Source organism: Neovison vison, chromosome 11 (assembly GCF_020171115.1).
Source record: "Neovison vison isolate M4711 chromosome 11, ASM_NN_V1, whole genome shotgun sequence".
Classification (NCBI taxonomy): domain Eukaryota; kingdom Metazoa; phylum Chordata; class Mammalia; order Carnivora; family Mustelidae; genus Neogale; species Neogale vison.
In genome coordinates this window covers 4,553,230-4,567,770 of record NC_058101.1, presented here as the reverse complement: position 1 = coordinate 4,567,770, position 14,541 = coordinate 4,553,230, and the positions used below count along the sequence as shown (strand labels likewise).

At 48.3% G+C, this 14,541-nt stretch overlaps 1 protein-coding gene across 1 annotated transcript in view; it reads left to right on the top strand.

The window, feature by feature from the left end:
• The window catches only part of FRAS1 (Fraser extracellular matrix complex subunit 1), a 405,465-nt gene extending 391,139 nt beyond the window's left edge, over nucleotides 1–14,326 (top strand). The window contains exons 71-74 of the mRNA XM_044225418.1: nucleotides 7,487–7,653; nucleotides 10,590–10,795; nucleotides 11,920–12,066; nucleotides 13,385–14,326. Coding sequence (XP_044081353.1) covers nucleotides 7,487–7,653; nucleotides 10,590–10,795; nucleotides 11,920–12,066; nucleotides 13,385–13,996 — 1,132 coding nt within the window. The 3' untranslated portion in view covers nucleotides 13,997–14,326. The remainder of the gene's footprint in view (nucleotides 1–7,486; nucleotides 7,654–10,589; nucleotides 10,796–11,919; nucleotides 12,067–13,384) is intronic.
• The last annotated feature ends 215 nt before the right edge of the window (nucleotides 14,327–14,541 follow it).

Here is a 14,541-nt window from a genome sequence, read left to right as displayed (position 1 = left end):
GCGGCTCCCAAGCTAGTGCTGAGGACTACCTGATGCCTAAGTATAAGAAGCCTCGGGCACAGGTTCCAAGTGCCGTTGCCACACGTTCTATGTTAACAAATTAACAACATATTAAATAAGGTGTTTTAAACTGAAACATGCAGAGAACGGGGCTAGGTATTGGCCAGTCGGTGAAAACGCCGTGACGCGGGCTGCAGGAGCTCTGCCCGTGTCTGCCCCGGGACGGTGGCTCGGTACCGACTGACACACATTCACCGTGACTTTACGGAACATCCTTCCTATGAATACCGAGGATCAACTCTACATTAGCCGGTACCCACCTCAGACCCGAGACTGTCTGCATCCCGCCACACCTTCCCTCATTTACCCAGTTTTGATTCAGCTCTTACTGTGTGCGGGCTCTGGTCTGGCACGGAGACTACAGCGGAGCATTACACGTAGCCTCTGCTCTCAGCGCCTCGTCTAGCGCCGTCTTTCCAGCAGCTGGGCCAAAGGAAGAGGAAACTTTTTTTTTTAATTTCTTTTCAGCGTAACAGTATTCATTGTTTTTGCACCACACCCAGGGCTCCATGCAAGCCGTGCCCCCCATAATACCCACCACCTGGTACCCCAACCTCCCACCCCCCGCCCCTTCAAACCCCTCAGATTGTTTTTCAGAGTCCATAGTCTCTCATGGTTCACCTCCCCTTCCAATTTACCCAAATTCCCTACTCCTCTCTAACACCCCTTGTCCTCCATGCTATTTGTTATGCTCCACAAGTAAGTGAAACCATATGATAATTGACTCTCTCTGCTTGACTTATTTCACTCAGCATCATCTCTTCCAGTCCCGTCCATGTTGCTACAAAAGTTGGGTATTCATCCTTTCTGATGGAGGCATAATACTCCATTGTGTATATGGACCACATCTTCCTTATCCATTCGTCCGTTGAAGGGCATCTTGGTTCTTTCCATAGTTTGGCGACTGTGGCCATTGCTACTATGAACATTGGGGTACAGATGGCCCTTCTTTTCACGACATCTGTATCTTTGGGGTAAATACCCAGGAGTGCAATGGCAGGGTCATAGGGAAGCTCTATTTTTAATTTCTTGAGGAATCTCCACTGTTCTCCAAAGAGGCTGCACCAACTTGCATTCCCACCAACAGTGTAAGAGGGTTCCCCTTTCTCCACATCCCCTCTAACACAATTTGTTTCCTGTCTTGCTAATTTTGGCCATTCTAACTGGTGTAAGGTGATATCTCAATGTGGTTTTAATTTGAATCTCCCTGAGGGCTAGTGATGATGAACATTTTTTCATGTGTCTGATAGCCATTTGTATGTCTTCATTGGAGAAGTGTCTATTCATATCTTCTGCCCATTTTTTGATATGATTATCTGTTTTGTGTGTGTTGAGTTTGAGGAGTTCTTTATAGATCCTGGATATCAACCTTTTGTCTGTACTGTCATTTGCAAATATCTTCTCCCATTCTGTGGGTTGCCTCTTTGTTTTCTTGACTGTTTCCTTTCCTGTGCAGAAGCTTCTGGTCTTGATGAAGTCCCAAATGTTCATCTTCGCTTTTGTTTCCTTTGCCTTTGAAGACATATCTTGAAAGAAGTTGCTGTGGCGGATATCGAAGAGGTTACTGCCTATGTTTTCCTCTAGGATTCTGATGGATTCCTGTCTCATGTTGAGGTCTTTTAAGGAGGAAACATTTTTAAGAGGATGATGAGGACAGGATCTGACATTACCATAGAGAGAATTTGGAACGTGACGTTTAAATTAAGAAACTGAGAATGGGCCATCGGATTTGGCGATTGAGAAGTGGTTGGTAATCTTGACAAAGGGCAGGCTGGGGACTGCCTGGACTAAGTGGACTGAGGGATTAAAGCGTGATCAGACCATGAGAGACCAAGGAGAGACAGTAGAGACAACAGGGATAAACTATGGCTACAGTGTTTATTATAAGAAATGTCAGAGGAAAGGGACAGTGGTTAGAAATATATACAAAGCCAAAGGAGGTCTTATTTGTGACTTAGAGTGGAAAATATTTCAGGGAGGCTGTATATTGGTGGGAGCAACCTTATTGGTCTGTTAGGTGAAATGTAATGTTGCAGCAGGACAAGGGGAAGTCTGCAGAGCCAAGTCTTTGAGCAGGGTGGGGATAGGTCGAGGACAAGAGGGGAGGGGCCCACCTTCACTAGAAGCCCAGAGCCTTCATTCACTGGAAGAGGAGAGCAGGCCTATGTGGATCTAGGTGAGGGGAGAATTTGTAGATTGGAGGACAAGAATGGCAAAGTAGAATCTGCTTAAATCTGTTTTCTCCAAAAAATGAGAAGCTGAGCCTCAACTGGAAGTCAGGAATCCTGAGGTCTGGGAAGAAAGGAGGGAGTGAGGCAGTCATCACAGAGAGCGGGGAAGTGGGCATGCTGGAGGGTTGCCGGTAGCAGCGGATCGGGCAGTGCTGAGAGCCTGATGAGTTGTTCTAAAATTGCCATCTCATTGACAATACGACAAACTGTGCATATTCAAGGTAGATACAATTCAATAACTTCCGACATACGTATTCACCCATGAAGCCACCACAACTAGCACAGTGACGAACACATTCATTTCCTCCAGGGCCTTCCTTGTGCCCCTCGGTAGCCTTCCCTCCCACCCTCCCGAGCCACCGCTTTCTCCGGGATCCACTGATCTGCCTCTGTCACTACAGATAACTTTGCACTTTCTAGAGCTTCATATCAATGGTGTCACACAGGACGCACCCTTCTCCGACTTCATTCACGGAGCGCGAGTGTTTTCATGCCTTCCTGGTGTGCACAGCAGCCGTCTGTCCCCGTCGGTGCTGGTCGTTTCCCAGGGAACAGCGGTCCTCCGCTTCATCCGTCAGCTCATCTGTTGGCGGACGTTTGGGTTGTTTCCAGGTGATGGCGGTGAGAAGTAAAGCCACTATGAACATAGACACACGAGCCTGTACATGGACATAGGCTCTCTGTTTTCTCATGTGCGTACGTAGGAATGCAGTGGCTGGATCACATGGTGGCTACATGCTTAGCTTTTTAAGAAACTGCAGACAGTTTTCTGAAGTGTTTGTTACAGGGAACAAGGTGTCTGCCTTCCCCCCACGCGTGGGCTGGTGTTCCCGTTCCTGGTCACGTGGTCAGGGAGGTCCCGTGTGGTTAGAGAATGAACGAGTGGAAGGAACAGTGGGGGCGAGCTGGGAAGTCAGGAGGTGGTAGTTGGGAAGGTGCTGGGAAATGAGACTTGGGGAGGGGGCGCATAGTGGGACCGTGATGCCTGATGGCTGTGGTGGGATGGACAAGCTCTTGGGAGGCAAAGCTGCCAAGGAACTGAGAGCTGAAGAGTGTTAGATGATTCATCCCTGTGGACGCTGAGATCACCAAGATCCATGGTAGGAGCACGGTGGTCAGCCCAGTGAGGGAGGGGAAGTGACCAGGACAGCGGTAGTTGGCTGCACTAAGGAGGAACAGAGGGCAAATAATCCGGCGACATATGCCGGGGGATTGGATTCAAGCTATGAACAGATTTTAGATAGAAGACCGTCTGTAAAACCTTGAGTAAAGAACATCATCTGATAGGACTTCAACTGCCTGAGCGAGTATCTCTGGGACTGGGCTACGGATGATCAAGTAGGTAATCGTAACTGCTGGTGACGGATGGGATGCAGAGGGTGTGGGAGACTCTGCACCAAGCTCCTAACATTTACTTCTCACTGTAGTGTGCCCCCGCAATGTTGACACCGTTATCCCCATTTCGTAATGGGTGGAAGTTGGAGTAAAATATAAAAGAGCTAGAACATTCCCAGTACCTTTTAGATACCTGTGGTGGCCCTCCAGTTGCCCTGCCCACCACCTTCTCAGCCGGGGAACCGCTGCCGTGGTATTTGTCCTTATCATCCCTTGTTTTGGTTTCTGGTTTACCTCATATTGGCTTGTGCATGGTTTTGTGTGGTTCTGAGCGACATAAAAATGTCCTCCTGCACCGAATCTCTCTGCAGCTTTTCTTGGTTTGCTGCTGAGTCACTTCTTGCTTCAGAAGTGGACCAGCATTTGTGTTGATCCGTGTGCTGTGTGAGCCTCTCTGTCTAACGTGTTCATTGTGGGGGGATGCTACAAGTTATTGAGCCATTCTGCGCGGTGTATAATCCCACATTCTATTGTGAAGAATGCTCTGGGTGCCTCTGAGCGTACACAGGTGAGAAGAGTTTCTCCCCGGGAGGTGCCAGACCTTTTATTAAATTCTTTTGCCATTTGGGAATGACAGAAAGGAGCAAAAGAGACACCAGCCCATCTGCATCCCCTGGTGCTGTGTGGGCTTGGGGGTCGCAGAGAGAACAGTGTCATTGGGTCCCTTTACTGAGGCTTCAGGTTTGGGAGTCTTTGCTTTACATGAGGGAGATCATTACTTGTGGGGTCCCTGTTCTTCCCAGGGTGACTCTCCATAGGACCTACCCTTGCTTTGCTTTGGATCATCTCTGTGGCTCCCTAGGGACGCATTAGAACTGCAACACAGTAAATAAGGCCGACGCAGGGAACTCAGGCTGAACTCAAAGGAACTGTATCTCCTCGAATGCCTGTTTTTGTGAGGTCTGTCGGACCGTCTCACCTTATAAATCATCATCATCCCCTCCAGTCCTTTATTTGTTCTGTTTAATCAGTAACTATTTATTGAGCATCTTGGGTGTCAGGCATTATGTGGAATCTGGTAATACCAGGACCAAGAAAAACCTGTTTTCCTGAGTCCGCTGAATGAGCTCTTGGTGCAACGAATGCTTACATTCAAGCTGTCAAAACGGGGTCAGCCCTAGCTTGTGCCCGTTGCTCCTACGCTCCAAGATCTCCCCACACCCCAGCCTCTCAGATCTACCCACTGGGGCACCTTCAGTCAGAAGTGAGGAATAGTCGGGTGGACTCGGCCGCAAGCGTGAAGCACTGAAATTATCCCTCACACATTGTCCTTTAACAAGCGCGTGTGTGGGAAGCTTGGCTAGCAACGACCGAACAACAGTGAGCGAGCAGACACTTGCTGTGACTCTGGGCAGCCTGTAACGGGTGAAGTGGACTTTGACCCGATTTGTATTTAAAGTCACTTTATTTAAATAACATATCAGATCATGATAAGTACCATGAAAGAAAAGTGCACGAAATAGTGGGAACAAATGATAAGGGGCGCCTGGTAGCTCGGTGGGTTAACTATCTGATTCTTGACTTGGGCTCGGGTCAGTATCTCAGGGTGTGAGATGGAGCCCTGTGTCTGCTTAAGACTCTCTCTCCCCCTCTGGCCCTCCCCTTGCTCTCTCTCTTTCTCTCTCTCTTGCTCTCCAATAAATTAATCAATTAAATTTTAGAAAGAGAAAGAGAGAACAAATGATAAGAGATTTGACTTAGCCTGGAAGGGAAGAGAAGCAGCGTGAACTTCCTGCACTGTGATGTTTGAGTTGGAATCTGGAGAATAAATAAGAGTTAACAGGCAAAGAAAGGCAGACAGAGGGGGAGGGTTCTTGCAGAATGTCCAGCAAGGTCAGAGTCAGGAAACTTCAAATTCATTATCACTAACCTCAAGTTGACCCGCAGGTCTTCTCCGTGGAAAACAAAACCGTTCCCTAACAACGGCTTCATTCTCTCACTCTTCTCAACCATTGTATTCTTTCGCACTCAAATTTGCTCTATCTTCCCCGTTCTCAGTCTCAGCTGATTATCTTGTGTCCTGTTTCTTGGAGGAAACAGAAGAAATCACAAGAGAACTCACCCAAGCTCCTGGCATCATATCTACCCCCTCCCCACGTCTGCAGGTACAAGGCTATCCCTGAAGCAACGGTCCCAGCTCCTGCCGAAGCCAGGGCCCCCTCATGCACTGAAACCCAAACCCTCTCATCTGACTTTATAAAGAGCATCTTATAAGCCAGTGTCCTCTCTCTACGAATCACTCCAATCAGCATTAAAAACGTGTAACTTCTCCCATCTTTAAAAAAAAAAAAGTCACTTCTTGACTTCATTTCTCCCTCCACATTCATTTTCCCTTCCCTGTACCTAAGTTATCCCTCAAGAGTTGCCTAGGCTTGCAGGTTCCAGTTTAGCACCTTCCGTTCTCTATCTCTGGAGCCCGCTGCCCTGAGGCTTCCGCACTCATCCCTTCAGCCAGCTTGGTCTCGTCAAGGTCACCAATGAACTCACTAGAACCAGAGGTTGACTCTCACCTTTATTTCTTGCAACGGCTTTGCGACAGTTAACAGTTGTTCAGTCACCTCCTTGAAACACTGTCTTCACTCAGCTGTTGTCAAGCTCTATAGGCTTTCTTCTACCCACTGGGTTTTCCTCACTGTTTGTTCTGCTGGTTCCTCCTCTTCCCCATCGCCTTTGAATTTGGAGCACCCTAAGTGCCGTGCTAGAACCGTCTCTTCTCTCTTGTTTCCACATGGTGGTCTCCCTCATCCTTCCTTCCCAAGGTCCCGGGCTCACCTCTCACATCCTGATTTCTGCATCACACGGACTGCTCTGCCTCTCCAGCTGGCTCTCTTGTAGGCCTCCCAAGTTGAACATGCCTGTTGCTGAACCCCTCCTCTTCCTCCACCAAATCTAGTCCCCCCACAGTTTTCCCATTTCAGGCCACGGATCTCCATCCTCCTGGTTTTCCTCTCACTGAGGCCTTCTGTGACCGCCATATTTAAATTTCCAGCTGAACCTCTTCCTAGCATTCCCTTTCTCTGCCTCACGTTTCTCTTCATCACCTGCTTCCTTCTCGTGTTCTATATGTTTTAAAATTTATTTTATTAACCGACTCTCTTTTGGAATGTATTATCCCTGAGGGCATGTGCTTTGTTCACCGATGAATTCCCATTGCTAGGACAATGTCTCTCACATAATAAAAATGCAGTGAATATTTGTTGAATAGTGAGTCCTGAAGCAGTAGAAATACGGAGTAGAGAACCTGTCAAGAGACCTAACGAAGGCCAGTCTGGCTAGAGGAGCCTTAAGTGCCAGAGTCTGGGAAGAAAAGGACAGATTCCAAAGACCAAGAAAGAAGGCCAGGGAGGCTGAAGTAAGGAGTGAGGCAGGAGAGTGTTGTTTAGCAATGTCTTGAAGAGTGGGACACAGGATAAATAAGCTTGGATCGGTTTGAAAGAGGCAAAGTTTCAGAGCAGGCAGATCTGGGAAAGAGAAGTCTAGGCAGGTCTCCGTGGCAGTGAGCCCTTCAGCAATCAAAGAGCAACCTTAGGGACCTTCGGAATGAAAGGGCTAGGAAAAGCGAGGAGTACAAAAGAGTTCTAAAGATGAATTAGATTATTTCTGCTCAAAAGAGCAGATTAACCTCATAATTCTCCAAATAAGTCAAGCTCTTCTCCTATACACATTGCTGTATTTGGTGATTATTTAGCACCTGCAATAAAACACGGTTCACAGTCCTGAGGAGGGTGGGAAGGGAAGGCAGCACGAGGTTTGCAAAGTTGACTCTGCTCTCAAGGAGCTCTTGTTTCTCCCGCGTTTAGATTCCTGATCCCCATCGCATTCCAGCAGACCAACCGCCCTGTACCAGTTGTGTATTCACTCAATACTGAATTTCAGCTCTGCAATAATGAGAAGGTGTTCCTGATGGACCCCAATACATCTGATATGTCCCTAGCAGAAATGGATTACAAAGGGGCTTTCTCAAAAGGTAAGTTGTTATATGTTAATAATAAAATAATAATAGTAAGAAGAAGGTAAGTTGTTTTGTTCACCTACAGAACGAGACTCTGGCTAGACTTCAGATGCTTCAGGACGGGTCTCTGGACTAGCATCTCTGCTCCTGGGCTTTCAGGCAACTCTCCAGTGAAGATTCCCCTGGGCTTGGTTCCAGGACAGCCAAGGTTTAGTCAAGGAACAGAATCATATCCTTCCTTCATGTTGTATCGAAATAAGGTCACATATTTGGTACTGTGATGACTGGCAGTGTGGTACTATGGAAGAACACTGGTCTGAAGGGTAGGAAGACTAGGGTTTCCAACCAGACTCTAACACACTGTCTGACTTTGGGTAAGTTGCTTTATCTCTCAGTTACTCGGAGAGAGATTGCAACATGACCCCTCCCTACCTACCCGCCGCAGGGTTGCCAAATGTCCCTCTACTCTCCTCCATGCTTTCTCTACTAGAAATGGTTCCTTTGCCCTCTCCTCGCCCCAAACTGGTTTCCTTGATGTTTCAAAAGGATAGCCCTTTCTTTCCTTCAGGTCTCTACTTAACCGTTAACTGCCTCAAAGAGGCTTTCCCTGACCACACCAGATAACTGAATGTAGGCCTCTGTAATTTTCACTTTCATAGAACACTATTCATTTTTATAGTGCTTCTAACCATTATTTATACTGTGTAATTTATATTCCATATTTCTTTACTTGTTGGTTTACTTGTTTATTACATATTTCTTTACTTGTTGCTACCACCAGACTGAGTTCCATGGGTAGGGACTGTGATCAGATATCGGATTTGTGCACCAGACCACCTGTGCCTAGGTTCTCAATAAATATTGACTGAATAAATGAATGAGTTATCTGCCTTTCTTCCCTCAATGGCCCCTTCTGCCTTTTTTCTTTCTTTAACCTTCTCCTCATACCCGGGGTTTTTCTGTCATCCTAAAGACACGCTCAGGTGTGTCTGCCCATAACAGAAAAAACAAAGCATCCCTCAGCCCTCACTCCCCTTCAAACTCAGTCTGTTTTCTCCTTTTCTTTTCTCTGAGAAACTTCAAAGCGTGGGCGGTGAGCCCACACAGTCTCTGTGGCCCTTCATCTCCGTCTATCTGTTGAGGCTGGGAGTGTCCCACCACACGTAGCTCAGAACCCGATTTTGTCAATGACATCAAACCTGTGGATCTTGACAGTTATGTCCTGTTGGGTTTCCTTTGCCCAACAGCCTTACCTGACACCCTCTTGCTTCTCTGGCCACTTGTCATGCTATTGCCCTGGGTCTTTGTCCTCTGCCACATCCCTGTGATTGTCCCCAGGTTCCATGCATGGCTCCTTCTGGTCTTACTTCGCTCCTACCTCTGGTCATACCTATGGCTTGGCCCATCCATTTCTCCTGAACTCCCTATTCTCCTACTCCTCCACGGCCATTCCTTAAGAGTTGACCTTGCCCTGATGTCTCCAAACTTCATTTCTACATTTCCATATGTGGGTCTGGAACGACCAAGCCGCTTCAGACGGGTGTCTTTCAGACACCTAGAACGTCTAGAACAGGACGTACCTCCTTCCTACCATATCCGCTGCTGCACTGACTACTTCATCATACTCTAGGTGCCCCAGGCAGAAACCTCCGTATCGCCCCCCCTTCTCCGTGCCTCTCACCCACCATTAAGATCAGTGACACTCGGACATTCTTGAGCTCATCCCGGGCTCCACAGCCGTATGTTAGACACCTGTCTGTTCCAGAGCGCTAGCATAGCCCCCAACCCAATCTCTGTGACTCTAGTCTCTTCGTCTTTCCTCCCTCTCCATGTTTCTGAAGCCCCTGTGTGTTGATTTTACACCCCTGCTTAAAACCTCCCACTGTTCCCCATTTCTTAACACCCAAGGCCAGGCTCCCCAGCGCCCCTCGCCTGTCTTCCCAGGGGTCTCTCCTGCCAGAGCCTCTAGCCATCCTCCTCTCTAGTCACACTGACCTCCTCAGTGCCACAGAGAAAACCCTCTACACGACAGATTTCTGCTCAAATTCTCAGCTCCCATGGCCAGATAGGAAACCTCGGACACGCTCTTTAAAATGAAGATAATAATTGAACCTGCCTTGGGCTCTTGGGAAGAATAAATGAAGTAGTATAAGGAAAGGAAGTAGAAGTAAAGAAAGCGCCACAGCAGGTACTAAGGAGACAACAGCAGCGCTAGGACTCCTGGCCTGCCGCTTTCGGTCTTCTGTGCCTGGACTTTCTCTGGCACGGGACGCTCTCCCCGGTCTCCTACCTCAAATGCTCAAATGCCCTCGACTCGTGTTTGAGAAAACTGGTCAAACAGTATCTCCTCTTCGATCCTTTCCATACCTCTCCCCAGGCCGATCTCTATGCTCAGCTCTCTGCTGGTGCAACACTGTGAATCCTTCCTCACTGTGGCTCCTGGCAGTACAGTGTTGGGGTAACGGTGGGTTTTCCAGCCCAAGTCCCTTGACTTTGAACCCCGTCCCCAACACTTACTAGTTTTGTGACTTTCAAGAAGTCACTTAACCTCAGTGCCTCAGCTTCCTCATCTGTAAAATTGTGAGCACTACATGAGTTTCTTATATGGGAAGAACTTAGCACAGTGCCTAGCAAATAGTAGGAGTTGGATGAATGTTAGCCGCGCTATTTTTAGCAACGGGTTAGGTTTTCTTTCTGTTCTCTCAGCTCATCTGACTCACCTCCGTGTCCCTTCTGCACAGCAGAGCCCATGGCACACCTTAAATGCCCGATTAATGTCTGTGGAATAAAAGAAGCTAGAAATGAACGAATGAGTATTCTAAGGGCACAGGGAACCATAAAGCTCTTCGTAGAAAGCCCCTAAGGGAGTGTGTTAAATCCTTCCTACCCTTGACATTTCTTTCTCTTTAATCTTCAAGTGTGACCCAATTAATGCCTCTCAATCTTTCCAGGTCAAATCCTTTATGGCCGAGTACTTTGGAATCCAGAGCAAAACCTTAATTCGGCTTACAAACTGCAGCTGGAGAAGGTCTATCTTTGTACTGGGAAGGACGGTCACGTGCCTTTCTTTGACCCCACGGGGACAATCTACAACGAAGGGCCTCAGTATGGATGCATCCAGCCAAACAAACACCTGAAACACAGGTTTCTGCTGCTGGTACGCTAACCGTTAGTGTGGCGCGGCTGACCCCTGAGCTGGTTCCTCAGCTGGGCGTTCTGCCCCAAGCAGGTGGAACCCCACCCTTGGCTGTGTCCTCAGTAGGCACAGTGCTCTCGTTTCTCTCTGATCAGCTAAGTGCGAGGACAGATTACCAAACGTGGTGGTTACAGTGGGCAACAAGACAAGCTACTGTTATTATTAACGTCCCAGGAAAAGGAAAGTCAAGGCCAGTGTTTCTCAGAGTATGGACCCTGAATATCCCTGATTCTAGTTCAGGGAGTCCACAAGGTCAAAGCTACTTTCATAATAATATAATGATGCTCGCTTTTTTTTTTTCCACTCTAATCCCCTCGTGAGTGTAGAGAGTATGAAAGGTTTATTGATATGGTTTCAAATTCCACATTGTAACTAATCTTTTTAAATACCACCTACCGAGTTTGACTTGGTATCAGAGAATATCCACGATTATCTGAACAAGGTATGAAATCATTTCTCCCCTTTTCAAATTCACATCCCTGTGAGGCCAGATTTTCTTCATATATTTCAGTCTAACTAACATATCACAACTGAGTCAATAGAGAAGTTATGAGAATCTAGTTCTTTTCCAGAGATTTGCAAAAGTGTAAAACAATGTCAGCTCTCTTTGAGGAGGTGGGGGTGAATATAGGTATTTCTTTTTTTTAAAAATGTTACTTATGTTAACACATAGTGGGTTTCTCATTGCCACTTTAAAATGAACTAGAAAATAAGTATTTGCTAATTTCTCCGTGTTAATTTTAGTGGAGTAAATATTGATAGTTATAAATCCTGTAAACAAACGACTTTGGGGTCCTTGAGTTTTAAGTGTGTGAGGGGTCCTGAGAACAAATGGCTTGAGAATTATTTGTCTCGGCTCTCCCGCTCTTGGAGCTTCGAGCTCACAGGTGCCTCCAAGCGCCCTTCCTTGAAGGGAGTGGTGGGTGCCCCGAGGCAGGGTTGGTCTAAGGAAAGGGCTTCTGTAGCACGAATTCTCCTGAGCCCGCCGGCGGCGGGGGTGGAGAGTTCATGTGTCCTCCCAGGGACCTGCCAGGTCAGTGCTTCCATCTCTCTAAACCTTCCATTTCTTTTCTCTAAAATTCTAGGACCGCAGTCAGCCCGAAGTAACGGATAAGTACTTCCACGATGTGCCCTTTGAGGCCCACTTTGCCTCCGAGTTGCCTGATTTCCATGCGGTCAGTAGCATGCCGGGTGTGGACGGATTCACCCTGAAAGTCGACGCGCTCTATAAGGTAAGCGTGGTGAGAAGAGTGGGCGCGGGAGGCCAAGGCTTGAAACACCACAAAGAGGGAAAAGACAGATCTCTGGACTATTAGTCTCTTTTTATGGCATTCTTGCTGGTGCTTCTTTTTTATGGGTGTTAAGCTTATCATTCAGTCCCAATTTTTAAAAAAATTTTGTTTATTTATTTGAGAGAGAAAGAAAGAGAGAGAGCAGGGAGAGGGGCAGAGGGAGAGAGAGAGCCTGAGGCTCCTTGCTGAGCACAGCCAGATGAGGGGCTCTGTCTCACGACCCTGAGATCATCATGACCTTGAGCCCAAACCAAGAGTTGAGCTTAACTGACTCTGCTACCCAGGCGCCCCGTTCACCCCAGATTTTCGTCATCTATCCCAGGTGACCACAGCAATGATAAAATTCTTTAATTTGCTTACAGGCACTTGTCATTGTGCGTATCGGGGTGCCTATGGTCCTCTGGTTTTTCTTAAACTCTTCTGTGTTGCCTGCCTTTTTGGCTCAATGCTGCACCAGCTGATTTTCACAGGCTTGTGGAAAACATTTAACAAAGTCATAAACACAGTACAGCAATTTAAAGAATGACAAGAATTACTAATATTTGATAAGCAAAAATACTCTAAATCCAGCAATAAATATGAACTTGCAAAATCTATTCCACTTTTTCCTGTCTTCAAGTAGTAACCCTTGGAGTGACCTTGGAGTTCAGAACTATTCCCATTTCTCAGAAGTTAGTTCCAAACCGCGGAGGGTTTCAGTGGGGGACAGGAAATGGCAGTACAGTCCTTGCTGATTTTACCGCTCAGGGCGTGACCCGGGAAGTGTTCAGATTTAGGAAACTTTGTCCCGTGTCTGCATATTACGCACAGAATAGGTATTTAGTGGATATTTGTTGACCGACTAGTTTAACTGAAGTTCATCAATAAACAGTAAGTCAGCATAACAAACAATTGAAGGTCACGGGGAGTAAACGTGGGTATTAATCCTATGACTTGGCTGCTGTCCGTAAAGACTGACAAGCCCAAGAATGTACTTAGCTCAAGGGACCATGAAAGATCAGTTCTTAGGGGTCGTTCTTACACAGATAGGGCAACAGACAAGAATGTGGACAGCTGGCCCAAGATGATCCCAGTTTGGAAGTAAAACAGAACTTAGAGTATTTGGTTCCATTCTGGGCTGGAAGACACCAACCGCTGCTCATGCTTCCGTGGAAACCATTTACCAAGGCTTGTGGTCATTCCATTTCCTTCCTTAAGAAGTGGCCCGTGGGCAGCGGTGACCTGGGTGCTTTGTCTCTCTCTCTGTCCCCTCCCGCAGGTGGAAGCAGGGCACCAGTGGTACCTGCAGGTGATCTACATCATCGGCCCCGACACCATCTCAGGGCCCCGCGTGCAACGCTCTCTCACGGCGCCTCTGAGGCGTGACCGAAGGGACCTGGTGGACCCCAGCGGCCGTCTGACCCTCGACGACTCCCTCATCTACGACAACGAAGGGGACCAAGTCAAGAACGGCACCAACATGAAGTCCCTGCATCTGGACATGCAGGAGCCGGTGGCGGCTGCGTCTCTGTCCCCGACCGGGGCATCCATCGGCAGCGCCCTCGCTGCCATCATGCTCCTCCTTCTGGTGCTTTCGGTGGCTTGCTTCTTCACCAGGAAGTGCCAGGAGCAGAGGAAGAAACCGCCCACGGGGGACTTTCTGGAGGAGTACCCTCTGAACACCAAGGTGGACGTGTCCCAGAGGAGCCCGGACAGGCCGGAGAAGAACTGGAGCAGACAGTACTGCACCGTGCGGAACGTGCACAGCCCGGGCGCCGCCGAGGGCGCGTCTGCGTTCAAGGGCGCGTCTGCGTTCAAGGGCGCCCCGCTGAAAAAGCTGAATCTGGAGGTCAGGGTTCACAACAACCTGCAGGACGGCACGGAGGTGTAGCCAAGGAGACGGATCCCGTGTGTATTTTTTTCTAAAATCATTTTTATAAAAACGGGGGTCAAATACTGGTATTTTTATAATCTTGCAGTTGAAAAAGGGAAAACTATCGCTTTGAGTGGCGGAAGGCACACATCACACGCACCAACTCACAACTGAGCTACCTCACGGGACAAAGAAGCACCGAGACCCCCGCGTTCGGGAGAAGAGCTCCTTGGGCAGACTCGTGCAGGATGCCGGCCGCTGCGGACGGCCTTGGGCCCGGCTGGGCATAGCGCGCTCTCGGGGCTGGCCGGGGAGACTTTTCCTCTGGCTGCTGGGGCGGGGGGCTGGGACGGGGGGAGGTGCAGCGCAGGGCTGGGGCGGGGAGGGGCCATCCGCTTCCTAGAGCGCCTCCAGCTTGCTTGTCCTGGGGCTGCCCCTGGGCGCCGAGCTGCAGCGTTTGGATCGCTGACACTCGATTTCATTCAGAATCCTGCGAACCAGCATCACCGACACCTTCGCTAACCGTATCCTCCTGACAGCTCTGCACACTGTGGCCTCTCACT